This window comes from Fukomys damarensis, unplaced genomic scaffold (genome assembly GCF_012274545.1).
Source record: "Fukomys damarensis isolate Sample0158 unplaced genomic scaffold, DMR_v1.0_HiC HiC_scaffold_25, whole genome shotgun sequence".
Classification (NCBI taxonomy): domain Eukaryota; kingdom Metazoa; phylum Chordata; class Mammalia; order Rodentia; family Bathyergidae; genus Fukomys; species Fukomys damarensis.
The window spans coordinates 14818927-14846755 of NW_022900937.1; the positions used below are offsets into that span (position 1 = coordinate 14818927).

General features: G+C 42.7%; 1 protein-coding gene across 8 annotated transcripts in view; it reads left to right on the forward strand.

Annotated features, from left to right (window-relative positions):
- Window positions 1-27829, forward strand: part of Tln2 (talin 2) — a 392497-nt gene that overhangs the window by 285341 nt on the left and 79327 nt on the right. For all 8 annotated transcript variants that reach the window (XM_033756129.1, XM_033756128.1, XM_010641220.3 and 5 more), the window contains 10 exons: window positions 772-885; window positions 3837-3971; window positions 5873-6001; window positions 8523-8625; window positions 14794-15002; window positions 15989-16108; window positions 17113-17310; window positions 18438-18577; window positions 25098-25191; window positions 27028-27117. In XM_033756129.1, the coding sequence (XP_033612020.1) occupies window positions 772-885; window positions 3837-3971; window positions 5873-6001; window positions 8523-8625; window positions 14794-15002; window positions 15989-16108; window positions 17113-17310; window positions 18438-18577; window positions 25098-25191; window positions 27028-27117 (1332 nt within the window). The remainder of the gene's footprint in view (window positions 1-771; window positions 886-3836; window positions 3972-5872; window positions 6002-8522; window positions 8626-14793; window positions 15003-15988; window positions 16109-17112; window positions 17311-18437; window positions 18578-25097; window positions 25192-27027; window positions 27118-27829) is intronic.

Sequence of the window (27829 nt, forward strand, 5' to 3'; positions counted from 1 at the left end):
TTTTTTTTTTTTTTTTTTTTTTTTTTAACTTACTGGAGTAGGTTTTTGGAGAAAAAAAGTGTCACCAGGCCATGATACATTGGGCACCTTTACCGGCAATGGTGACTGAGCTGCTGTGACCCCTGAGAGCAAGAGTGGGCTCTGAGGGGAAAATGTGGAAGGATCCACAGAAGGTCAAAGGCTGGTCTGTAAGGCAGCACAGGAAATTGCAGTCCTGCTGAGTCAGTGCTGCTCCTGGTCTCCTTCGCTCTGGGCTTTGGGTTTTCACTTTGAGAAATGGTAAGTGCTGCTTAGAACAGAGAAGCAGGAACCATGACCACATGCAGGCTGGCACACAGAACACACATGCAGAGTAAGAACCGAGAGCACTTAAATATGCAGTAGCTCAGTATTTCTCTCAATTTTTTCTCACCACGGAACCATCTGACTTTAGTTTATCCACCTGTGAACTATGAAGATGCTTTGATACTAAATTTGCAACCCTATTACAACTAGGGAAATTCTCTTAAGGCTTTGTTATGCCGACTCATCTTCTCCTAAATGCATCGAGACCTTTGGGACCACTAGGTAGAGTGCACAGGGAGAAGGGGACTCAGAACAAGTTTCAGTGTTGGTGAGGACCCAGCTAAATTTCTAAATCCAAGTGTCAAGACCAGCACCCTTGGGAATAGATATCTCATCCAAAAAACAAGTCACTGGGGTCATTTCTACCCTCTCTGATAGTTGCAGCCTTCTGCCTGCGCTCAGTTTCTGTCTCCTGGCTTTCTGCAGGCTGTGGCGGATCACATTCCTCAGCTGGTCCAGGGGGTGAGAGGGAGCCAAGCTCAAGCAGAGGACCTCAGTGCCCAGCTGGCTCTCATCATCTCCAGCCAGAACTTTCTCCAGGTAACATAGAAGCGGTCACCTTGGTCTTCCATGGAGCCCCCAGCTGGGCATGGGCAGCCCTTAGTCCTTAAGGAGAGGAATGTGTGAATCCCTTAGCCTTGACTACAACTTTGTATGTCCAGTCTTGGGAGAAGGAGCTTTCACCTGGCAAAGCAGAATGCTGATATGCACATAACTGCCCTGGGGAGGCAGCATGTGATCTGACCCATTTTTCTCCGGAGTATTTTATTCATTTTTCTTTGAAAAGAGGGAAAAAAATGTAGTAAGTTGTAAATTATGATGAATGGCCTAGGCCCAGGTAGTGCTTTAGGTTTCTAGAGCACCTAGTATTCTTATTCATAGACTAGGAAAACACACAAGTGTGTTTCATGTTTTCTTTTCCAAATATGAGCATGTTCCTGGTGGCCTCTGGCTGTTAGTCAGGATTGTCCGCTTTCTGGGGTGAAAGGTAGATTTGTTGGGTTTTCGCTTTGGTTTCCTTTGGTTTGCTTTGGTTTGTGGTGCTAGAGATGAACCCATAGACTTCTGCATGCCAGGCAAGTTGTGTACCACTGAGCTACACCCACAGTATGGTAGATTCATTTTAGGGAAAACTGAGTATAGTGATAGCATCGTGAGAAAACTCCCTTGTGCTTGCTTCTTATATTCAAACCTCTGTCTTTATCAGCACTTTGTCTCTACTTATGTCTCATAAGAAGTTGATATTAGGATATATTTTGGCTCTATATCCCTTCCTGGTTCAACCCGTAGTTGCAGGACCAAGGGATACCTCCAATTTTTCCTGTACTATAACTCCAACATGCAGAAATAAAATAATGAAAGTTTTTATCTTTCCACATATTTAAACTACAAACAGATGCACAAAAGGGTGTGTGTGATTTTTGAATTGTACTGCGTTGTATATACGTCCTTTGTTTTTTGTTGCCATCTTGTTTCATTCTTGTATGGCATTCAGGATCAAACCCAGGGCCTCGTGCATGCTAGGCAAGCACTCCCACTGGGCTACATACCCAGTCCTTTAAAGTTTTATTTTATTTAGAGATGCAGTCTTGCTAAATTGGTATCCAACTTGCAGTCTTCTTACCCCAGCCTCCACAGAACTGGGGTTACAGCATGTACCACCATGCCTGGCTGACTCTTTAGGTTTTTCATTTACCATCTGGATTTTTATGATTTTGAATAATCTACCAAGTGGCCATACTGTGTGTTTAGTGATCTTTGCCTCATTGGACAAATAAGTTTTTATATTTTCTGCCATCATAGAATTGGTAATATGATTATCTTTCTGTGCTTAAACCTCCCCCCCTCTTTTGCAGGGGAGGATTTTGAGACAGGGCCTCGCTATGTAGTTGAGACTGACCTGGAACTCACTATGTAGCCCAGGCTGGTCTCGAACTCACAGCGATCCTCCTGCCTCAGCCTCCCGAGTGCTGGGATTACAGGCGTGAGCCACCACACCCGGCCTCTTTCTTCCCCTCTCAAGTGACTTCTTTATGATGACTTTCTTTCTAGAAATAAGATTGAAAACAACTTAGTTTTAATTTGGGGACATTAAGATTTATGATGTGGACAGGGCATCCCCTCACTAGAGGTCCAGGAACCAGCTGCTGTGTGCCTTCTCCCCACCCTGACAGGACAATAGGATGTTACTATACAGGAGTGTGGGCATCTTCCTGGTTCTACTGTCCTTGCCCTTGTTTTTCTTAAGTTAAGCTTAAATAGCAATACAGTTGACAGGGCAAAAGTTTATACATTGTTTTGTACCTGTGTATGTGTGTACTGCACGTCAGACCCGTGATGCAAGCGCTGTAACACTGAGCTCCACCCCAGCAAGTTTATACATTTTAACTTCTTACTTCTCAGCTTCTTACACATTGTGGAATTGCCCTTCCAAAAAGATGAATGAATCTAAATTTACAACTAGCAGCACATAGAGCATACTTTTAATGGATTTTTTATAAGATAGAAAGTTAAGTGCTTAAAAAAAAAAACATGTTTGATTTTCATTTCCTTGATTTTTACAATGTTAAACATTTTTCATATGCTCTGCTTTGTTGTTTTTGTTATATGGAATTGTCTGTTCATGCTTTTTATATAATTGCACTGATTTTCCTTACTACTTTTTAATTCTTTAAATTTTAGAAATACTAACTTTTTCATTCATGTCTATGATCTGGCACTTAAGTTGTCGTATGTTTTCTCGGATTAGTTTTTTAACAAATATATTTAAAGCCTTAAAGTGTAATGCTTTTTGATCTTGAAATTATTTTAAAAATTTATACAAAACAGCTATTCAGAAGCTTGAGGCTGGAGGATTGTGAGCTCAGTGCTAGCCTGGGCAACATATCAAGACCATCTCAAAAAAATATACAAAGAAAATTATAAATAGGTACAAACATTTAGTTGTTGATTGATCATTATTTCATTGAGGAAAAATGGAAACATTCCCAATAATAGAGGATTGAGAAATGTTAACAAATGTAACAATGGAATACTATATGGCTAATGAAAATGATATGATCCATGAAGCAAAGAGATTGTAAAAGAAAATGGTATTCTCCTATAGTTTCAAAACTAGGACACCTGTACATGGTAAAATCATTTTGGATTATGAGATGTAAGGTTATTTTGTCTTTACTTTTCAAAATAGCCCACTGGATATATTTGAAATTCAGAATAAAGAGCTGATCTAAGAAATGCAAAAAAAAATTAATAAGAGCTGTCTTTGAAATCTGTTGTAAATGAGAATTTTAATGAAACACATTTTTTTAAAAAAATATCTCGAAAATGTATTCCCCTAGAGTGTCTGACCTGAGGTGGTAATTTTGGGGTCAGAGTGAAGAAGACATCAGTGTTTGATATTCCTCTGTTTTTAGGAGAAAATAAGTTCTGGTCACTGTGGAATCATTGCTGCCCCGGAGTTGTCTTACTTTCTGCTCATCTCTTTACAGCCTGGAAGCAAGATGGTGTCTTCCGCCAAGGCTGCGGTACCCACCGTGAGTGACCAGGCCGCAGCCATGCAACTGAGTCAGTGTGCCAAGAACCTAGCAACCAGCTTGGCTGAACTGAGGACGGCCTCACAGAAGGCAAGTTGGGCCTGGTCCCAATGGTTAACTCATCAGGGGTGAAGATTTTCATTCTGTATCCCTGGTGTGGTGTGGGTGCTGCCCAGGGCCTGACGTCGGCCAGATCTATTTCCTGGCAGAGTTGTCCATTCCATTTGCATGACCATTGAAGATACCCCCAGTGGTTGGCTTTTACTGTGTTTGGCACTGTCTCACAGACTTGGTTTTCATCTTGTGACTACAGATGACTTTTATTGAACATCATGGCCGAGGTGGATGTAGCAGAGAAGACCTGTTCACCTCTTGGTGGCTGGGAAGCAAGAGAGAGACATAGGAAGAATACAGGGTCCTAATATCGTTTTCAGGGTCACACCTCTAGTGGCATAACTACCTTCCACCCGGCCCCACCTCCTAAGGATTCCACTGCCTCCAAATAGTAACAAAGGCCAGGGACCAAGCTTTAACACGTGGGTCTTTTGGGGAAATTTTGGTTCCAAACTATAGCAATAAGTGATCATATCTCCAGATATCATCTTGAAAATTCAATGAACAATTTAGGCAGAAAATCTAATAGGGGAGTCATCTTTATTATCTTTTTTTCCTTTGAAAATTTTCTTGTTTTACATAGAAGTATTCACTTTAGAAGGCCTCAGTAAAGCAAAATTCAGGGCTGAATTAGTTGCTGTTTCTGAAGCTTATTAATTACCAAAGGACCTCATTACTACCATAATGTGCTGTTAGCATGAAGTTCTAGCATGAATTTGTGAATGCTTATTAGAGCACTTCCTGTATAGAAACAAGGGAAGTAAGTAGAATCTGACTTGCATTCTTAATATGAGCATTGCACTCCTTTCCAGAGAAAAGTAACCAGAGCTTTCACCAGTAGCCATCAAAAGAAGTGTGCTCCACAGAGAGGTCCTGGAATCATCAAAGGTTCTTGTTGGAGGCCAGGTTTCTGGGCCCCAAATCAGAATGTTGGCCCATAGATCCCACCCATCTACATTTGAAGAAGTTTCCTCAGTGAATCTTAGACACATACCAGCCATAAACACCTGCAAACCCCAAAGGGAGAGGAAAGCAAGAATGTCCACTGGATACAGGAAGGCATGATGAAACTTTGTAAATATTTTTGTTATGTAGTGTAAGGCTTAAGTGTGGGGGAATCAGACAGACTACATTCAAAGTCTGGCCCTGTCACTGACTTAATTTTGTAACTTGAGAAATTTAGTTAACCTTTCTGTGCTTTAATTTCCTCACCTAACAGTGCTAGCACATAAAAATCAGTATTTACTGCTGGTACTATTGTTATTATCTAAAAAAGGAAAGAAATTAAAATTCATCAGTAATTAGTATAATGTATTATACATGTATTTAATTAATGTTGGGTTGGGTGCATAAAGTCACTAGGGTTGGAAACCAATGTTCCAAATGGTTAAGAGAATGAAATAACCTTTTTAAAACTCTCACAATCTTCAGTATGGGAATATAATGATTTATAACCTGGAAACCTTGTAAGGAGAATAAGGGTGAGTGTAGACTTGGCCCTAGCATCCTAGATTGGCTTCTTTATTCATTCAGCTGCCTGCTTCTGAACCTCTGTGTACCCACATACTGTGCTAAGGGCTCGATCTCTGTAACCCAGCAACAGTGAATAACAGATTCTTTAAGTCTGTGGATAAAAAAGATGCAAGAAGACTCTTAAATATATACAGTGATGAGACATACACAGTTGATTAATAGGGAAGGTAAGACTAAGGTCCTAAGAGAAGGTGATTTTATACCCTGAAGAAATAGCTGCTACCTTTGCCTCCTGCTGCACTCAGAGTTATTGGGTATATCCAGAAAATATTTCATGTGTTGTACTAATTGGAGATCATTTTCCCAAGCTGATTGTGTATACATATTCCTCACTCTGTTGACAGGCCCATGAAGCCTGTGGCCCTATGGAAATTGATTCAGCTCTGAATACAGTGCAGACGCTAAAGAGTGAGCTGCAGGATGCCAAGATGGCAGCCGTGGAGAGTCAGCTAAAACCACTCCCGGGAGAAACGGTATGCCCTTCCAGACAGCTGGCTGTGTGTTCCAGGTTTTATTATGATCATGGTGAGGCGACTGTAGAAGTTGGGCTTAACTGACCCAGCATTTCAAGTATTTGGAACTCAGGACCCAGACTTGCCACATAGCTTTGGAGCTGCATTAAGATAGCGATTACCCATGGGAACTTTTACCAATGGTTATATGTGCTCTTTCCTGGGGTTTTGCTGAGGTTGAACAGGCATCTGTTAAAATATACCCCTCTTTTTGATAATTGGGACAAATCCTAGTGTCCCGATCCTGCGGTCTTTTTCTGAAAAGAATGCTCCCTGCAGCTGGTGCGACTAGATCTCAAGCTGAGAGTGGTGCCTTCGAGACCCACTGCCACCAGCTGGCTGTGGACAGCATTTCCTCTGTGTCTCAGGTATTTTATCTGTGAAATGGGTAGCAATGAGGTTATAATGGTAGACCAAGAAAAAACAATCAACAGTCATGTTTAAAATAAAAGCATTTGTATATGCAAGGAACTGAGGTGGACAACAGCAGAGGTTTTAATCCAGTAAAGCCACAGTTGCAAATAGAAAAATGGCACCAGAGGTCTAATTTGGTCATATTATGATAACTCCTGATGCTTTTATCAGCGTTTTCTGACTAAAATTTTACCAGTCTTCGTTTCTATATGCTAACTTTCCTACATTTTTCTGAGCACTGCTAATAAAATACCACCACTTACTAAGCACCTTTTAAGCCTTCACACACAGTCTGGTTTATCCTGACTGGTAACCCTAATGAGCAAGTATTTTTAAACCCATTTCCTCTGGAGTAAACAGAGATGTCTAATGTTACTTGATAATTAGTGGCAGAACCAAGATTTGAATCCAGATCTACAGGACTCCCAAACCCATGCTGAGAGCTGTTCCTCTTTTTTTGTGTGTGTATGTTGCTTACTTTTTACAATGCTGGAGATCAAACACAGGTCAAGCATGGTAGGCAAGATGCACCACTGAGCTCCGTCCCCTCCCCTAACAGCTTCTTCTCTTAACTACTGATGCTCTTTGAAGGAATGAAACAGTCTTAAAATGTAAATGGACTCATAAGAGCCTCTCTTATACCACAAAACAATGCCTGGTACATAGGCAACGCTCAGATATCTGTGCAATCAAGTTGCCTTGATTATAAAGATGAAACAGGCTTGGACAGGTTGACTCACTTAACCAGTTACCCAGCTAGTGACAGAGTTGGGATTGGCATTTCAACCAGAAGCTTTGTAAATGTCCACGTGTGTCTGCAAACTTTTATACTCCTGGGAAACTAGAGGGAGGGGCTGTCATGCCAGGAACTCTAGTCTTACATGAAACAGTGGATGAAGTAGGATGGAAGAAACACCTTATAATTTGTAAAGAAAGTATTTTTCCTAAAAAAAAAAAAAATAATGCATTGTGGAAAAAGTAATTTGAGAGAGGAAAAACAATAGGCATTGTGTTATATTGTTGACTACAAAGGGCCAATGTCTATTTTTATTAGAAGGCATATGCTCTTACAAGAAACATGTTGGACTACTGAAATTGCAGAATTTCTTCTCCTTCTCTGCTCTCTTATAATGCACTGCCAAGTCTCTTCCAAAATGTTGTCCTCACCTACTAATCAAGTAATTATGCGTATCCTAAGTCTTTACCGATTGTTCTCCAATTGTGTTGTTGTGGTTGTTTTTTTTTTTTTTTTTTGTATCAGGGTCTTGCTATGTAGTTGAGGCCGGCCTTGAAATCACAACCTTCCTGTTGTGGTTTTTTTTTTTTTTTTTTTTGTATCAGGGTCTTGCTATGTAGTTGAGGCCGGCCTTGAAATCACAACCTTCCTGCTGCCTCAGCCTCCCAAGTGCTGTAATTCAGGAATGCACCACCCTACCTGGCTTGTTCTCTCAATTTTTTAGGAAATTTATAAAGTATGATAACATGCTTATCATGGGAATCAAGCACTTTGCCCATTCATATTCTTTCATTTCCACCCCCCAAACCTCTGTTTCTTGAGGATTTTCTTTCTGTTGAACTCATTAAAGTGTAATGATCAAGCTGAACAGTGTTAATGGTGTTTCATGATAAGAATATGATACAGCTGAATGTCTGCCTACTTCCTGCCAAGGCATAAATAATGCCCGTAAAGAAATCATTGTAGACTTTCTAAATTAGCTTCTAAAGGCATAATGTTAATAGCTACCCTTTGTAAAGAACCGACATTCATTTTCTGAAAAATTTTCAGCTAGGTGTTACAGTTTCAGGAAAATGAGGCTTGGAGAGGTTTAATAATGCACCCAGTCTCACACAGCTAGTAACAGAGGGCAGAGTGTGCGCCCAGATTTTTTGACTGTAAAGCTAGGCTGTCTTTCCTGTACTCCCCTGTTGTTGCTAAGTACTGTGGGTAAATTCAGTAAGAAAGAACTCAGGCTTAAAGTTTTATCTGCTTCATTGTTTTAAATTATGTTGAGACCTTGGTGAATGTTTCCTTCCATCTAAGCTCTCTCCTTTTTGGATATTGTTATAGCTGGAAAAATGTGCTCAGGACCTGGGAAGCACCTCGAAAGCAGTGGGTTCCTCCATGGCACAGCTCCTCACCTGTGCTGCTCAAGGCAACGAGCACTACACAGGTGAGCACCCCCCGCCCAGGGCCCTTCGTAATGCCAGGTGGACAGGCGCAGTCCAGTTTAGGTGTCTGGGAAGGGAAGTCACTGTCAGCAACAATCGTGACTTTTTCCCAGCAGTTCACGGTCTATTTTCCTGCACTTTCTATGTGTTTCTCCCTGGGCTTGTTACTGAGCGCACAGTGGCTCATGGAATGATTCCTAAACCGTGTGCAGGTCGCCCAGACTCCTAGGACTTCACGTGTCCCCACTCAAGTAGAGAAACTTTAAAAGCCGAAGAGAATAAGAAAAGATGGCGGTGAAGCTTTCAAAGATGAAAGACAGTTACTGGTAGAGTGAATGAGTGGGAACCTCAGAATGTCTGCAGGGGAAGGGAAGCCCACAAGAAGCAAGCCGATCTGTGCTGCATAACGGCTGGGCCGGGTGAAGGTGGAGACATCACCATCATAAAGCAGGGACTGCACCAACTCTTTCCAGTTGACCTTGAAGGGTGTGGCCTCATGAGTGTCCCATCCAAGGCACTGCTGTTTACCAGGGCAATTCTCTTTCTTGGGACCAGCACTACCCTTACTGTCTTCCTGGCTCCGTGAGATTTGGGTGGACTTTGCCCGGCTTCTCCACTTCCTGTCCACATTTCCAAACTCGGAGATGCCTTGAGGGATTAGAAGCAACCTTGAAGTTCGGCCTTCCCTTTCTGCTTTCCTTCTGCTCAGGATCTTTGCCATCTTTACCTCAGTGCCCTGGTATTGCTCCAGTGACTTCAAACAGATGTTTCAGTATGTGTTCGGTTGCTTCTCTGTGGGAGGATTGACGTGCAAGTTTGCACTTTATGGTAATCGTAGTACTACAAGCAAAATCCTCTTCAAATTTTGAAAACTGTGTCCACTTATTACCTTGAAAATAAAAATAAAAGGAGCACCATAGGAGTACAGAAGAGGTTATGATACATTGTAGCATCTGAACTTACAACATACCGTTCTTTCCTCAAGGGGTGGTAAAGGAAATTGAGCAGAGTTTCACCAGACCAGGCTTTTGAAGATTGTTTAGGACTTTTTTAGCATGCTAGGAGGAAGAAAGATATACATAACTTCTTACAGAGTATAAGCTGTATGAGAGATTTGAGTTGGAAACACTCCTACACGTTCCTGGAGTCTTGGCAGATTTTATGTACATGATGAAGAGCATGTTGAGTGAAGGGAACATTGCTTTGCAAGTTGCATCACCTGGTACAGTATCCAGAATGGCAGGCTGCCTCACTGTTATCTGAAAAGCAGCCTAGAAGCAGCACCATTTAGCTCTGGCAGGCGTTGGCGGGGTGTGGAGGCAGGTGCTGTGTATATGATGTATTGAAGTGAAAAGAGGGGTGAGCCAAGGAAATAAAGTTCAAGTGAATGGTCAGTAGAGAGTTGAGAAGTAAGAAAATAGACCAGGAAGTTTAGGCCAGACTTGGATCCCAAAGGGCCTCATCAGGCAGTTTGGAGTTTGGAGTTTAACTGAAAAGCATGTGAAAATCCTGGAGGAGTTTTAGCTGTGGCTGCTGGTCAGACTGCCCTTTGTGTAGGTGGCCCTTTCTCCAGTGTGTGAACTGGGAAGAAGCAGTTGGAGGCAGGGGACCAGCACACAAGCTATTGCCTTTGTCAAGAGAGATGCTAGTGTTATGAAAATGTGTTAGTCGGATTTCTAGCCCTATAGTAAAACACCTGAGATTATTAACTTCTTTAGAGAAAAGGTTTTATTTTGGACTACAGTTTTAGGGGTTCCAGTCCATGATTGTTGAGGCAGCGTCTCATGGCAGGAGCACATAGTGGAGCACAGCTACTCGACTCATACTAGGAAGAGAGTGTGAAGAGGGGAGGGGGATCCCACAGCCCTCTTCAAGAGCACACCCCCAGTGAACTACAGACCTCCCTCCAGACTCCACTTTTGATGGTTCTCACACCTTCCAACTGCACCACCCTTGGGACTGACTTTATCTCATGGACCTGTAGGGGAACATTTGAGATCTAAACTGTAGCAGCAGTAGAGAGAAGGTAGTAGATTAAAGATACAGAGGCTCGACACTTTTTGGTGGTTGGCAGAGATGGAGGTAAGGAAGGTAGCCTGTGCAGCTCTGAGTGTTTGGTCTGATAGTCGGATGAAAAGTTGTATACATCCCCAAGATGGGAACATAGGAGCATTGGCAGAGGTTAGGGCTGCATTCAAACGGGTTATTTTAAACTTCCAATCGGTTTGATTCAAAGTGCCTGGAGGATATGCAAGTAGAGGTGTCATTGGGCAGCTAGATCTTTGGCTTTGGAAATCAGGAGAGAAGGCTGGGCTGGAGTTAAGAGATTTGAAAATTATTAATAAAATGTTAATGATTGAAGCTATGAAAGTAGATAAGTTTGCCTACAGGGAATGTTAGAGCAAGAAAAAGCTAATTAGATAAAACCATAAAGAACTCACTAAGGAGAAAGCTGAACAAAAGAAATCTTTTTAAAACATAGGAACTATAGCCCTGGGTAGAGCAGGGAAACCAGAAGAGGGATGTTTATATGCCCAGAAAGTCATATGCGAGGACTTGAAAGCATTCGTTGGCTTTAGGAATGAGGTGGTGGAACCCGGGCCTCCTTGTTGAAGTCAGTTTCAGCAGAGCTGAAGAGTAAATGGAAAACAAAGAGGGAGCACCTGTGGACATGCTCTTCCCTGGCTTTCGGCGCTCTGTCTCCCACAGGGGTGTGTGACATGTCTGGGTGTGTGACATGCTCAGTGGACGCACATTACATGCCACCTGGCAGCGTTTGAATCAAATGCGTTTTTGTTTGGCCAGTGAACTACTCAAAATATATTTATTTCTCTATGGCTGAATACAGTTACACAGATAGAACATTTCACAAATACTTTGCAGCAGGTGAAAGATTGTATCATTAGTGATTTTGACCTCCTAAGCTTGTTGTGTGGCCCAGTACTATCTCAACATGTGATCCACATGAATCCTGACAAGGAATAACGAGACTTTAGGGAGAGGCTGCTATGTTTGATATCACTTGCTATGTCTTCATAAGACTCTGCTCTAGAATACAATTTAAGATACAGTTGGCAAGAGTCTTTGTGAAAGTAATCTTTTTTTCAGAAGACTGTGGTTATTGAAGCAGAAGTCAGCTTTCTAATTTCCCACCAGTGTCTCTGGCATTGTTATACCCACTTGGCTCCCAGAACAGTTTTGTGGAGGGCACTGTTTGCATAAACACAGGACTGTGTCGCCATTGCCACTGAGCACGTGGCTGTAAATGCAGCCATGCATAGCATTAGATGGTTTCTGGGCTCTCTGGCCCCTGGTGGCCTGTTTCATCCTTAGTCCAGGAAACTTCCTCTTCCTGCAAAACCTAATCCCTCCAAAAAGGATGCTTGATGTGCCTGGAGATTTCACAGAGAGGCCTTGGCAGAAAATAAGTTGGCTGCGCAAGCTTAGCCTTGTAGAGTTTTAGTGCTTCCAGTTACTGCCTCGTAAAAATTGGGTCTATAAAAGACATTCCTATAAATGTTTTTTTGCATAAATATGCCTTTTCTAACTGCATAGATAAATGTTTTATCCTTCCAAATTCCTATACAACTCCAGTAAAAGTGGATTCAGGAGTCCAAATAATAAATGGGAAAACAGGTTTAGAAACCATAGCCTTGACTGTTCAACAGTCAGTATTAGGACCTCAGCCTCACCTAAAACCTGTGGGAAACTGAGGCCAAAAGAAACAGTCTAGACCCCACAGCTGATGAGCTGTGGAGGCAAAGCCCGATGAGGGTTCATCACATCTGGCAGTCTTCTAAACACTGATATCCTTCAACCACATGCCAAAAGCTTAAGCATAAAATGGAATGATTGTTCTCTTGGCTTATTTCACTCCTCTGCTCTAGCTTTATTTACCTTTGTGTTTTCTCTTCTGCTATTTAAAAAAAAATTATTTCATTCCGCAAGCCATGTGATAAACAGCAGAGTGGCAGCTTTGTAATCTGAACTAAGATTGTAGAGCTCATCCCTCTAAGTGACATACACAGTATTTACAGATCAGCTAGTCTAGTCACAACCTATCTCATTTCACAAGTCTGGAGCCTTTCCTACTGATTGCTGTAGTGGGGAGCTGTATCCTCAGTAACTTGAGGACCCACTGGTGCATCTGTGCTGGCTCAGCATAGCAGTCTTGGTGAAGGCCAAGCTCAAGGGTCCCTGGAGACCACCCAGAGACCCTGTAGAAGATAGTTGTTTCAACGCTGAGAGGTTGAGCTGTGTACTTTTCATACACATTTTGCATGTTCTAACCAGAAGCCCTCATAGTTCTCTGTCCCAAAAAGCACACCAAAGAGTATCAGAGTTTAAGGAACTGTGCTGACTAGGTAGTGTGTTTGTAAACAGAGTTCTGTTACTTCTGGGCCTATGTGAAACATGCTAGTAGATGAGCCCCATGGTATGCTGTCTGCATTTCTTAGATTCTTTTCTTCATTGCCTTGGTGCCTCCAGTCTCCACTCTCTTCTTAGTGTGTGCTGCCGTGTAGTTAAGCTCATGTTGATTCTGCACGAGATGATGTTATAGTTTTAAAGGACTGGTTTAGAGTCATAGTTTATCGCCAGTCCCAGCATCTGCTTAAAACTAGACTTAAAGACAAACAGGAACTTCACAGGAGAAGATATCCAAATAGCCATTAAGTATATTAGAAAGTGTTGAATATTGTTTTTGAAAGTTAAAACTGGAATGTGCTGGGATGCAACTGCACACCTACCAGAGTGACTGAAGTTCAAAATGTTGGCTGGGGCAGAGAACAGCTGCAAATCTTCGACATTGCTGGTGGAGTACACAATGATAAAAACCACTTTGGAAAACTGCTAATTTCTAAGGCTAAATATACACTTACTGTTATCCAGCAATTCAACTCCTAGGTTTGGGTCCAAAAGAGATGACTCCATATGTCCATCTGAGCGTATCTGTGTCTTAGTATCTTTCTCATTGCTGAGACAAAATACCCAACACCCATAAGTTAAAGGAGGAGAGGTATTTTTTAGCTCACAGTTTGTAGAGATTTCATTCTATATTCACCTGGTTCCAAAGCAGGGCAGTATGGTTGGGGAGAAACAGTCCACGGCAGAGCAGGAAGGAGACAGGAAGCAGCAAGCTTTCCTTTCCCTTTTTATTCCATCCACAGTAAATACTTACTGGTTGGTGCTACCAGCCCCCAGGGTGGGCCATCCCGTCATCCACACCCACAACCATGCTGAACCAGTCAGTGGACTAATTTGGTTACCACACACCCTTAATCCATATTCATATACCCTAAAGCCAGCCACCTTTGAAAAAATGTGTGAATCTTTGGGGGAGCAGCTAGATACATATCATAACAATGTGTAAAAACTTTCTTGGGATCTTCATTCATATTAGCCCCAAACAAGAAACAGCTCAAATGTCCATCAATAGAAGAATGGATAAACAAAGCTGGTGTGTTCATATAATGGCGTACTACATGCCCAGCAAAAAGAATAAACTGCTACAGAACATGGGTGAATCAATCAGTGATCAGAGAAAGAAACCAGATCCAGTGAGTGCATACTGTGAGGTTCTGTTAATATTAACATGAGGTTTTGAAGAATAGTTAAAATTAGTGTCAGGTGAGAGATGTTAGGAAGTGACTCCTCCTGGTGTGAAGGGCATCATTGGCCAAGAGCAGAGGTAATGGTGGATATGTTGCTGTATCCACAAGTCCAGATTCGCTGAGCTACTCACTTAGATTTGCCCACTTTATTATGTGTATATACCTTATGGCCCAATTAAAGGCAATTCAGAAGGCTCACTTTGGCAGCACATATACTGCAAGGCAATTGAGAAGAAAAGTGAATTAAAATAACCTGTGCTTGGACCCACCTGAGTACTTTGACCCCGTGTACCTGCTCCCGTTTTCCTGGTGTGTTACATCTAGGGACGCATGAGGTAGTTTGAGCAAGAAAAGCCAGAGGGACACAATCTTTAGCCCATTGTTATCCCTTCTTTCTTGGATTGGCTCCGGGCCACTACTTTGGGGAGCACAACAATTCCAATTTTAATAACCATCCATCTGGATTTCTCCCTGAGCCAGGCCCTGGCCTGTTACCAAGTAAAAAATGTGGCTCTTAGACGGAATCTAATGGCAAATCTGGTGGACTTCTTTCCTCAGGAGTTGCTGCTCGGGAGACGGCTCAAGCTCTGAAGACCCTGGCCCAGGCTGCCCGGGGAGTGGCTGCATCTACAAATGACCCCACAGCTGCCCACGCCATGTTAGATTCTGCTCGAGACGTGATGGAGGGCTCTGCCATGCTCATCCAAGAAGCCAAGCAGGCCCTGATTGCACCTGGGGATGCAGAGAGTCAACAGAGACTAGCTCAGGTGAGGCGGGGGTTGGGAATCGTGGTCATCGGTGTGCCTGTGTTAGCAGCCTGTCTTCTGGACATCTGTTGCTGGTGTGAATTTTTGGACTCCGCAGGTGTTCTCAGAGCCTTCAGAGGGTCCTAAAAAGGCTAGTCACACCTGATACTCACTTTTATATAAGTCTTATTTTGTAGTCAACAGAGTATGGGGGACTCTGAACCCTGTCCTTGAGGTTTACGGGAGGTAAGGTAGCTATACAAGTTCTAGTCACTCAGAAGTTTTTACCTCTGACCTTTTCTTCTTTGGGTGATTCTTCAACTACCTGATGGAATCACTTGGCTAGGAACCACTCAGGGACAGTGCTAGACATGGAACTTGGAAAGAGATGCTTTAGCTTAACAGGAGGACACAGCCTACCGCCAAAGACCAGACCTAACTTCCCTTCTGACCGATGATACCAGAGAGTGCAGACAGAGCCACTTGGACATTCTTAAAAGGCAGCTCTGGTTGGGCTGGAAGTGCTTAGAGCATCTGTTTGCACGTGGGCAGAATGAAATTTCCAGGTGATGGCAGCAGAGGGTCACTCAGCCAAAAGCAGCCACAAGCCCAGCTAAGAGTGCTCTAAAGAACTCAAGGCCTGCTTCTACCTGAGTGAATCTTCGGCAGGATTCTCAAAATAGGAGATATTTCCACTTTTCATGTTATAAGATAGCTGTTTTGGATCCTGACCTCACATTAGAGCTGTGACTCAGCCTGGCTTTGGGGACCAGGCTGGATGTGCGGTATCACAGGATGTTAACCTCAGCAAGGGGGTGGAAGTTTGCTTTTGGACAAGAGACCTGGGCAAGGTGATTTAGTTTAGTACACTGTGCAGGGTAGATGCTGGTAATTTCCATGTCTGTGTCTGCTCTGCATATTGTCACTGCTCATTCCCAACAAATAGGCAAGAACATTTGTACTGAAAGCTACTTTCCTGTGCTCTTCTCTCCCCTCCACATCCTCAGGTGGCCAAAGCTGTCTCACACTCCTTGAATAACTGTGTGAATTGCCTGCCTGGGCAGAAGGATGTGGATGTGGCCTTGAAGAACATCGGGGAATCCAGCAAGAAGCTGCTGGTGGATTCGGTGAGAGTTTCTTGGCTGGGAAAGGTCACCTGGGGGAATCAGGGGTACGAATGGGTCTTCTTCCCTCCATGGGATCTCTGACCCTTCTCCTGAACAGCTGCCAGTTCCCTTAAGAATGCTGTCTTTCCTGCCAGTTTGCCCTTCTCTTGTTTTGCTTTCTGATCAGCAAATTTTCCAGGTAGAGCTTTTAAGGTTTGCTTCTTCTTTGAACCCATGTTTCTATTTGCTTTTCGGTCATTCCAGTGAGATGGGAGAGGATGTGTGATTCCCTGGCCACCCGTACTAGGTAGTGACAACCAGGTAATGGAGGAGCACATGCATCTACAACTCATTGGTAGAGCAGGTAGTCAAAGAATTCCATCTTGGATCCACAACTTGTGAAGAAGAGTTTGTTCTCTTCATCTTTCTGTCTTTCCTGGACTGGTATGCACAGAGGTGGCTAATGGAATGTAACTTAGCTCTCCAGGACTTTTTACTAATGGTAAAAATTCTGCAAATGACACTCATATTCTGTTCAAAATATGTTAGGAAAAACCATTCATCCAACAATATTGGTGGCTGTTAGTTTGGAAGAACAGGACTTGAAGTTGAATAGCAATAAGTTTTTAGTTCTATAAAGCTAAAACTTTTGAGTTCCCATCTCAAAAGAGAGAATAATAGGGTGGTAGCCCAGGGTATGGATTCTGGAGACAGGATGCTTGGGAGTGAATCCTGTCCCTGCCACTCAGGTTAGTGTGACACCCAAGGCTAGCTGTTCTTACCATGTTCAGACCCACAGGGTCTAATTTTGAGTAGACGGTCCATGAAGGTGTATGAGTGAATGTGTGAGTGAACACAGATGTGCTGAACGTCAAACCCCACCTGCTTTCACGCACACCGAGCCTCTCAGTCTTGATGACTCAGAGATGCGTCCCTGACAAGTCTTTCTTCAATCCACAATCCTTCCTTTATCCCTCTCCTTGCGATGTGTAACTTCTCACAGGGTGTGCCTTCTATCCCCATAGCTACCTCCGAGTACAAAGCCTTTCCAGGAAGCCCAGAGTGAGCTGAACCAGGCAGCAGCCGATCTGAACCAGTCTGCTGGGGAAGTCGTCCACGCCACCCGGGGCCAGAGTGGAGAGCTGGCAGCAGCCTCGGGAAAATTCAGTGATGATTTTGATGAATTCCTTGATGCTGGCATTGAGATGGCTGGCCAAGCGCAGGTGGGTGAGGAGGTGGCCATCTGGAACTGGCCTGAGCCTCTCTCCCTTGGGTGGTCTGTCTATCCTGGAGGCTGATGGGGTGATGAGGAATCCAGAACCTGCAAACAGGCCATGGTACTTTGCTTTTGCTGCTTCAGAAGCTCCAAGACCTCACAAGATTGGCATTCCCAGAGATGCTATCAGCCCCTGTGTGAAGCACTCTTAGTGATGAGTGAAAACTTTTCCCACGATCCTCCAGTAGAATCCACCCTTTGCTTGTGCCATTTGGAAGGAAAGGAGGAGGAGGAGGGAGAATGTTTAGCAGAGATGAGGAAGGCTTTTTGAATGTGGGATAATATAGTAAATATATAGGTACTGTATGTGTGCTTGAGATTTAGTGGGCTCATTTGAATGGACTATCCCTAGTGCCGAATGAAATGTCAGATACTTAAATGCTAGCTCCTGGAGATGAAAAGGTGGGACAGATAAGCCCCTCATTTAGAGCAGGAGAACGGGACTAGTCTGGTGTCAGCTTGCCAGGCTGTTGTTTTCGGAGCTCCCGTGAACCCTCTAAAAGAGATATCCAGGGTGTTTCTTTCTCTATTATCCACAAATGGTTGTTTCTCAAATTGCAAACCAGGTGAGCAATGTGTTCCATCCTGAGGCAGGAACTCCTGGGAATGCTCTCTGTTCTGCATATCGAGACAGTGCCAGTCGTTTGTGCCAGGCCGAGATGTAGAAACTGCTTGACAACTCCAGCATTGTTGAGCAAGATGCTGAAACTGTTGTCTGGTCTGTGCATTGCTCCGAGTGGCTCGTTCCCGTCCCCATCCTCCTCCTCTTCCTCCTCCTCCTCCTTCTCCTCCTCTCTTAATGCCTCCGCTTGTGAGATAGCACAGTTTCTGGATCACCCACTTGGGCTTGGATTCCTCTCCCTGCTCCATGCTTCTTGCTGTGAGCATCTGTTTGGGGAAGAGCAGACACTAGTCAGTGTCTCAGCGAGTTAGGCATCTCCAGACAGATCGAGCTTAATGTGATCTGAACAAATAAACTCGCCTGTCCTTCAGGATGCTGCTCCTAGTTCTGTGAATGCTTCCTAGGAGAAATGGACCGTTGATAATGACACTGGCTCCGTTTTGACCTTCCAGACAAAAGAAGACCAGATCCAAGTGATAGGCAACCTCAAGAATATCTCTATGGCATCCAGCAAGCTGTTGTTAGCTGCCAAGTCTCTCTCTGTGGATCCAGGAGCCCCTAACGCGAAAAACCTTCTGGCTGCAGCTGCAAGGTAAGAATGAGATAGAGTGTTTAAACAACGCCATTACAGTTTAAAGGAGGCACCCAGTGTCCTGCCACCTTTTCTGAGCAAAGAATTGGTGCTCTTCTTATGTTGTAGGTAGTGGAGTGAGAGAGCCTCTGACTTTTTAAAACTGTTTTCTTTCCATGACTTCTGTCTTCTCTCTGCTCGTACTGCCTTTTCAGCAGGGACCTGCTTAGGCCTCTGTTGACCTGTAAATAAGAAAGCTTAAACAGATGTTTTTTAAGTGTTTTATCTTTCAGCTTCTGAAAAGTAACACATGGCTGTTGAAAAGGAAATCAAAAATTACTGCAAAGCAGAGAAGAAAGCAATGCTCAAAAGCTGTTCAACAGGCATTTATTAAACAGCTACTTTGTGCTTGGCACCATTCAGTGTTCGAATGGATTTTGCATGTTCCATCTGTCACATGTGGAAGGCCTCCAGTTCAGGATGAATGGGGTGGCCCTGGGAGAAAATTGTTTTTGAACTAAATGAAAACATGAATCTTAGTTTGAAATGATTTCATTGTTGTCCTTTCCTGTTGCTTTCACCTGGGGCAGTAGTATCATTTCTTCTCCTGGTCCATTGCTGTGGCCTTGTAGTTCAATAACAAGTGATTGAATGTTGGTTTGTGGTGCACCTGCAGTGACAGCTAGGATGAAGTGAAGGTTTCATGAGGTTTTTGTGGGGTGCAGATGTTTTTTTGGCATTGTTTAACTTAGTGTTACTTTTAGGAAAGCTGATAAGATGAGAAGCTATCAGGTGACATAGTCATTGGAACCCTTTTCAAAATGTATACATTTGCTTCAGTTCTGCTTGTCTTTTATTTTTAACTAGGTTTTTTGTGCAGGGGTTTTTTTGTTTCTGTTTTTGTTTTTATTTTTTTGTACCTGGAATCAAACTCAGGACCTTGCACATGCAAGGCAGGTGGCGGAACCACTGAGCTAAATCCCTGGCTCTATTTGCTTTATTCTTATCATGTCTGTAAGTTGTCTGAGTCAAGAGACCTAAATTCTAATCCAAGTTTTAACACTCGATTAACTCAGTTGCGTTGCTCCCACTGCTCACCCTGTGTAATTAGTGAGGCTGTGAATTGTATCATCCTTAAGCCTTTGTGTTGCTAATGGTTAGATCCTCTCTTGTCCACTCTTGGCTTGCAGTGATGTGGGTTTTTACTTCCTTTCGCGGTGGAGGGTCAGACATCCGAGCAGTTCCCTTGCAATCCCTCCAGTTTGTTTGTTTAGTCGCAGATGATGTGTTTGAGCTGCAGACAATAGCTAGAGCCTCCAGAGGTTGGAAAATGATCTTCCCGTCTCCCCACTTCTCCTTGGGCTTGCTTCGTGACTGTTCCTGTGAACAAGTGTCCTCCCTTTTTGGTGGGAGTGGGCGTGAGGACCCTGATGGGGGAGGTCCTTCTGTGAGCAGCTGCTTCTGATATAAAACTCCCCTCTTGATTGCTTCTTTTTTCCTAAAAGGAGCCTTTGGATACAGCAACCATCATTTCAAGGTATCTGAACTCAAATGTTTTCCATTTTCTTCAATTTTTTGCATCATTTCCAAATTATATTTTCCAACTTGGAACATGTTGCTCACTCTCTTAAACTGCTGGAAGAGGAGGAGAATATAAATTGGCCTTTTAAAAGCCAGATAGCACAGCTGAGGGAGGGCCTGGCACTGGAATGTAGCTCTGGGTCTCTGCACGCCCCCTGGTGGTGACACTGGGGACAGGACCTGGAGCCTAGGTTGCAAAGCTTTCTATGCCTGTTTGACTTTCAGCAGCTGACAGAGAGCTCCCAGCCTAAGGGTTTTATTAGCAAGCAAGCCTTGAGAATTGCTCATGTGACAATGACTGTCTGATATAGGCCTGTTGCAGGAAGATGATGGCATGTTCTTTCTGGTTTCTTGGCACATTTTGGAGACTTTTGCTCCCTGAGGAGGTTTCCCAGGGAAATTCCAGCCTGGCTGGGTAGGTTGGGAAAGCTCCTGTTGGGACACAAAACCCTGCTGAAGCAAGGTTCATTCATTCGTACTCTTGTTCTTTCTTGGGTCCACTACACACGTGTTTATCATGTGTGTGTCCTCAGCCAGCCCTTTCCTGCTGTGTCAGTAGTTTTGCACCCCTTGCTCTTTGGGGTCTCTGCAGGTTCTTCCTGCTATAGGAAGAGAGGTTTGCTGCTGGATAATTGGAGCTCAATTCAGCATCCAAGCCTAGGGACTTTTAGAGACCTCTGTACCATAGTTTGTTATGCCTGGGGAGAGAACGTGATTTACTGTCTTTAATCCGGCTTGATGATCTTTTTCCTGTTTAATTTGTTGGGCTCTGACAAGTTAGGTGAGGATGGAGGCTCTTTGTCAGCCATTCATCAACCTTTCCTCCAGCCAGGTGCTAACCTGGTGACCCCTGAGTATAGTGCAAGAAACCCCAGACTAGCCCTCAGCTGCACATTGGAAACTGCCCTCCCTATGGGTCCCTTCACCTGCCCATGGTGCTTATGCCATTGCCACCTGGAGCAGAGGGACTTCCAGGGCTGTCGCCTCATACCCACATACCCATCTCCACCTTCAGCTGCTCTGCTGTCCTTGGAGGTCTCCCTAGGAACTTGCAGGAGGCTCCTGCTTGCTGGGCTTGCCCTTCTTTGTTATTTGTTAGAGATTCCTGTTAAGCAGGCTTCCTCCTATCTTCAGAGACTAGAAAAAGGATGGTGGGCAAGTAGCGTGAAGTAGAAGAAGGCCTCTCCTGTATAAAATGGAAAAATATCAGTGGGAACTGTGCTGTGATCCAAAATGTTCTCTTTTATCTAAATCAGGATCTCACTCAGCCCTGACTTCTCATCGTGCCGGTCCCCATTGCGCTCTGCCCTCTTGTTGAGGTTAATTCTCTTCCCATGTGCTCTCTGAGTGCCCGCATTGATCTGGTCTCTTGTACAGCGATCCATCCTGTGTCTTGCCCTGCCCCATTTGGCTCTTCTTCTTCATGTCATGTCTTGCTTCCCCAGCTAAATTGCAAATAGCGTGCTGTGCTAGGGAGATTGAAGGTATGTCATTTAATCTCCACTCCTTGGGTAGAACCAGATCCCGGGAATACTTGGTGGATATGATCAGCTCTTTTCTAAAGACCTTTTCCCTTCAGGAAGGAAGCTGTCCTATATTGTTTTCTTTTTTTTTCCTCAGCTCCTTATCCGATGATTTCTTTTGCTTCATAGATAATAGATTTTCTTCCTTCACCCCAGCTACCTATGTATTTTAAATACCCAGCCAAAGCTATCAGATTGCACATTTCAGTATCTCTGGACTGGAAATGGTTTTTAATTTCGAATGCCCCTTTCAACCTCTGAGATTGCAGATACCAGTTTTTTAAAAATATGCCTAGATAAAGAATAAGAAAAGGAAATGTTATTAGTTGAGCATCATGGCATGTACCCATAATCTCAGTATTCTGGGAGGCTGAAACAGGAAGATTACAGGTACAAGCCCAGCCTGAACAATTTAGCAACTCAGTGAGACCCTGTCTCAAAATAAAAAATAAAACAGGGTGGTAGCTCAGTGTGAAGGCCCTGATTTCAATCCTCAGTACTCAGGAAAAAAGTTAAATTATGATCATTTAACCTTTTGTATCTTTAAAAATACACTTCCATAGCTTTGAGCTTTTTAAAAAATGTAAAAAAAAAGTAGAAGTGACTAGATCAGGCATATTTGCTTTTACATAGAACACAGGGCCTGCTAATGTTGGTCATTTTTAAGTTATAAAGTAAATTGATCAAATTATGATTTTTAGATGTATTTAAATTTTTCCTTAAAAATTACATTATACAATCACTCAACGTTTTATATGTTTTTTATCATTTTTATATGCATACAGATGCTTATTTTTATAATGGTGGTCTCATACTAATTTGTAAATTGTGTGATACTTAATTATATATCTTGGATATTCTATGGCATTATTAATATGCTGTACACTATGACTTTTAATGAGTCCTCAAACTGTTGTGAAATGTACATCTGTTTTAATCCATCTTTTATGGTTTGGGTTACTGTAGTTTAAAACAAAAATATTGTATTTCATTGTCAAGTGTGTATAATCATTTGATTGTGGACCACTTCGTTTATTATTTGGCTGTGTAATCTAGATTCTAAAATCAGTTACACGGATCCAAAGGATGCTATTTTGTCTTGACTCCGTTACCCAAGAGACTCGTTTGGACACAAGATGCTTGGCTGACATTTTTATGGATAATCAAATCTACAAAAAAGTTGAAAGAATGGGAAAGCTGGCAGCTTTCCCACAACTGTGCATTCTCTAGACCCACCAATTATAAAACTTAGTTTTTAAATAGGCAAATCCTTATATGGAAACTAGGGTTAAAAAAAAAATAGGAAACACATTTATGGAGAAATAAATGGGAAGTTTGTATGAGATGTGGAAATCCATTCCAGATGGTCATGTCCTCGCAGCGGAGGGCATTCACCACCTACTGTTCCGGTGACAATACAAATCTGTCCACTCTGATGTGGGTCTTGTGGGCTGCCACACTGGCCCCTGCTGGCCTGCATGGGGACTCCTCCAGGGTGTCCATCAGAGACTGTGCATCCGAGGTTGTTGAAGCAGGGAATGTCTTGCTGTCTCCATTGTTCCTGAGAGAACACAGGGCTTCCCAGTGACACACTAATGAATCACTTTCCCCCAGATAAACAAACCACCAGCATCGAACTTTCGAAAACTATTTTGGAGTTCTTTCTTGAATTCAAGAATGTTTTTCTTCTTCCCATAACCCTAGCTATATTTAAAATTGAAAGCAGTAGCTCATCAAATAATTAAGCTGATTGTCTTTGTACATCAGCAGCATCATTTTCCATCTAATTTAATATTCTGTGGGAAACTGCAAAGTCAATTTAATAAAACGAGGAATCTTCTACATTAGACAATGTTAGTGACTAACCACAGTATATGCATTACTTTTATTTTGTTTGTTTTAAATTGGCCTTTATCTGTAGCAGTTGTGAGATGTGAGTAGAATTCAGGGCCTTCTTACACGGACCAGTTGTGGGTCCTGCACAAAGGGTTGTGGGTCTGGCTTTGGAGTCAGATGAGCAGACACGGGTTTAAGTCTTGTTTCTGCGCCTTATTTGTAGCCTCCTTTATGAAGTTATCTCTCTCAGGTTTTCATTTCTAAAATACAAGGTTGTTCATTTTTCACCTGACATATAATATATGCACATATTTATTGGGTGCTCTAGATAATTTAACACATGTATGCAATGTATAGTGATCAAATCGGGGTAATTAGCATGGCTATTTCCTCAAACAGTTATAATTTCTATTTTGGAGATTGGCTGTTACACTACAGTAATCGAGACAGTATGATATTAGCAAAAGGTTAGACAGATCAATGGAACACAATAAAGTCCGAAAGTAGGCTTAAACACCTGTGGCCAATTCATTGTCAATAAAGTTGAAAAAGCAGTTCAAGGCAGAAGGACAGTCTTTTCAACAAGTGGTACTGGAACAATTGGACTTCCATGTGAAAAAAGGCATCTCATGTCACACATCTTACCAAAAATTTTTTAAGTGGACATTTCTTTCTACATCATCCAGGTACGAAATCCTAATGATATAGGAAAAAATCCGGGCTGCTTCTTAAGTCCTAAAAACACATGTAAAATCTTACAACAAGCTCTAATTTATGTTGGTGTTAACAAAAAAAATAGCTATTTTAAAGAATTAATTTGAAAAGCCGCTTGGAGTGGGTCATTCATACAGAATTTCCTGGAACATAGAGCTTTCAAAGTCATAGGTACATTTTGCTATCTACTGTTTTTAAAATGTACAAAATAAGCGGGACATTGTATTGCTCACTTGTAATCCCAGCTACTTGGAAGGCTGAGGCAGGAGGATTGTTAAATTCAAAGATGGCCTAGCAACTTATTGAGACTTTGATCTTAAAATAAAAATAAAAACTGACGATGTAGTTCAGTGTTCCCTGATTCAGTCCTTAATACTGTCCCTCCCAGTACAAAATACACAAAAGCTTTCCAAAACAGCCTTGCTTAGGCAACTTGATCACTCCTATAGGCTTTTAAGAAAGGATCTTGGTCATGTACAGATACAAGATCCCAACAATGAATGTAACTGTACTGTATCCCTAAAATGTACCAATAAACTCAATTAAAGCTGAAAAAAAAAAAGGATCTTGCAAGCCGTATTGATGTGATTACTTTACTATTTGTGACTTCATTGTGAATGCTTTCTTATGAATATCAAAAACTAGTCCTCATTGAATTAGTTGTGCCCTTAAGGATAAATCAAGTGAAGGGTCAGAGGTAAGGCAGAGATTCTCATTGTATCTTTCCTGGGTATAAATTTTGTGTTGTATAGGGCCTGTAAGAGTGGTCTCGTGGAAACCCCAGCCTTAATAGTGAGTTGTATCTTTGGTGAACCTGCTAAACACCAGAGGGAAATTACTGAAATCGGTGAAATAAGCAAACACCTTTTTCTGTGTGCCTGTTGCAGAGCTGTGACAGAGAGCATCAACCAGCTGATCACCCTGTGCACCCAGCAAGCCCCAGGGCAGAAGGAGTGTGACAATGCCCTGCGGGAACTCGAGGTGGGTCCCTGCAGAAGCTGCTGAGAATGGGAAAGTGTGTGCATGTTTGTGTGCAGTTCTTCCTTCCCTACATGGCTACTCTTCTAGCCTCTGTCTTTATGTCTGTCTGTCTTCCCTGGAAGAATTCTGGAGTCAAGGTGCAGGTCGAGGTAGAAAGGAAATGAAGAAAATTAGATCTGGTGGGGATTATCATCACTGCTTCCCTTTTTCCTATCAGGCTAACATTTATTTTGTGAAAGGATGCTTTATTTCAAACTGGAAAAGGCCTATGGTATTGGGTGCAGGCTGCAGATGATCAGTCTTTGCCTCCTTTGAAAGATGATTCTGAGACAGTGGGGAGGATAGAATCAGAGATAGGTGTCACTTTCAGCAAAAACCATTTCCTCGTTTGTTTCATTCTGTAAAATGTGGAGACCAGAGGAGACCAGAAGTAACACCAGAGTCAAGGAGGCACACATGATTGTGTGTGCTTTTCACTTTATACTCAGTCATGGATTTATAATCGAAAACTCCATGAATGCTTGTAGAATGTGTGTGTGTGAGCTTAAAATCATGATGCTCACCTGCACGTCAAGCAAGCCTCGCCAGTGGAGGTCCTGTTGAAACTGCCCAGTGTTTATCTCAATAACCATGGATTGGTTGTATCCAGTGTTCCTTTTGCTCTCTGGATTATTGGCATGAGTTGGGCATTGTGAGAATGCCCGGGACAGCTTCTGAAGTGTTTGATTGAGGCAGGCTGACAATGGTGGTGGCCGTTGTACACAGCTGGAAGTGAGAAAGGATTTATTATCACAGGACTGAAGGGAATGTGTCTTACATGGGCCAAATCTCTGCCCTATTCTGCCGTTTCATTTTGCTGTTGAGTAAATGAATTGTTGTGGTGTAGATGTACTCTGTGTTACAATATTGTCCTTCATTGCCAGAATTGGGACTATTTCAAGATTTCTGGTACTAAAACAATTTTGATTGTCCTAGCCAAGGAATGAGAAAAGATCTTCATTGAAATGAGCTCCTTCTTTCCACTGGTATCTTTAACTGAAGGGCTCAGCAGTTCTCATTATCTTCCTCACCTTTTGTAACCCAGATGGTGCTGCCATTCTGTTGGCTGTTCTGCATCCTCGTGCACAGTCTCTGGTTCAGGAAGACTGAACAGATACATCCCCAGGCTCTCCTCCCCTCAAAAGTTACCTCACAAGTAGCGAGCCTAGGTCATCACCACAAGAAAGCTAGTGATGATTTTCAGTGCTTAGGAGACAGAAGCTGGCTATATCCATTTCCTTGATGGAGTCCCAGACAAGCATGGGCATCTTCCTCCTATCCTGTGAAAATCAAAACAGAATGAGCCATCCCAGTGGAAGGCCTTGGGGAATTACCGTCTTTCATGCCTTTTTGTTAAATGGTCCCAGAATTGAAATACTGGAGGTTCTTATGAAGAAATGAATGAATGAATGAATGAGTTCTTTCTTGGAATCTAAACTCCTTCGAGTTACCCAGCAGAGTTAATTGACCATGAATGTATTGCCTTGCATTAACTTTGAAATTTACTTAAAACAAAAAACGAAACCCACTCTTCTGTAGATACTGTGGTTCTCTAGAAGTGAAACAAGAGAAGCTAGAGGTTCTTATGTCTGGCAAAGCTAACCTGAAATACCACCCCCCCAGTCAGTCCTGTGTTTGTAGCAGGGAATCTGATCGAAATTCCTCCTAGAAGCGCAGTACGTGAGCATTTCTTTCCAGAGTCCTATGGAGAAGGGAAGCTGGTGGTTGGCATTTCATAATGAATCTCTCTTGCTACATTCCTGTAGTTCACATTTTAAATTGTGTTCGCCTTTGCAGACCGTCAAGGGGATGTTGGATAATCCTAATGAGCCTGTTAGTGACCTCTCTTACTTTGACTGTATCGAGAGTGTGATGGAAAACTCCAAGGTAACTCCATTGTCTGTGTAGTAATCCAGAAGTTAATACTGCTTTTCAGTGTGGGGAAAGATGGACATGTGTTTTATATGCATCTGCCAGAGGCCGCTATGTGGTAAAGCTTTGTTGTGGATCCCTTTTTTCAGGAGCTTCTCAAACCTTATGATGTCTCAGAATCCTTTGGAGAGTTTACTAAGTGCCATTTTCTGGGCTCCACTCCCACATTTCGGATTGGTAAATCTGAGATGTGGCTGACATCATGTATTTCTAAGAAGCTCCAGCTTTTTCCCTGTGATCTCAGAAGCATGCAGTCTTATTCCTTACTGTTCAGTTAGATGAGGTTGCTAATGAGGGGGGAAGTCTACACAGATGCCTTCGTGGAACAATAATGAGGAAAAAATCTGTTGAGGAACACTGACCTATGGCAATCATGCCAGTGACTTTTGAGAAAATCTCAAAATCAAAAAGTAACATGAAAGTGAAATAAATGGGTGTTGAGTTATTGCCATCGTTGCACCTGGATGCTTATTTATGTAACTTTCACATTAGTCTTAGAGAAACACAGTGTGTATTGGTGATGTCAGAAAGGCTTGGTTTGTGTTGGCCCAGACTATCAGTTCCTCCATCCAGCATCTTTTGTAACATAAGGGATTGCCCAGGGGAAGGGGAGCATATGTTTTACATATTCAGATCAAAGAAATGGTTTCTTCTTTTCTTTTTTTTC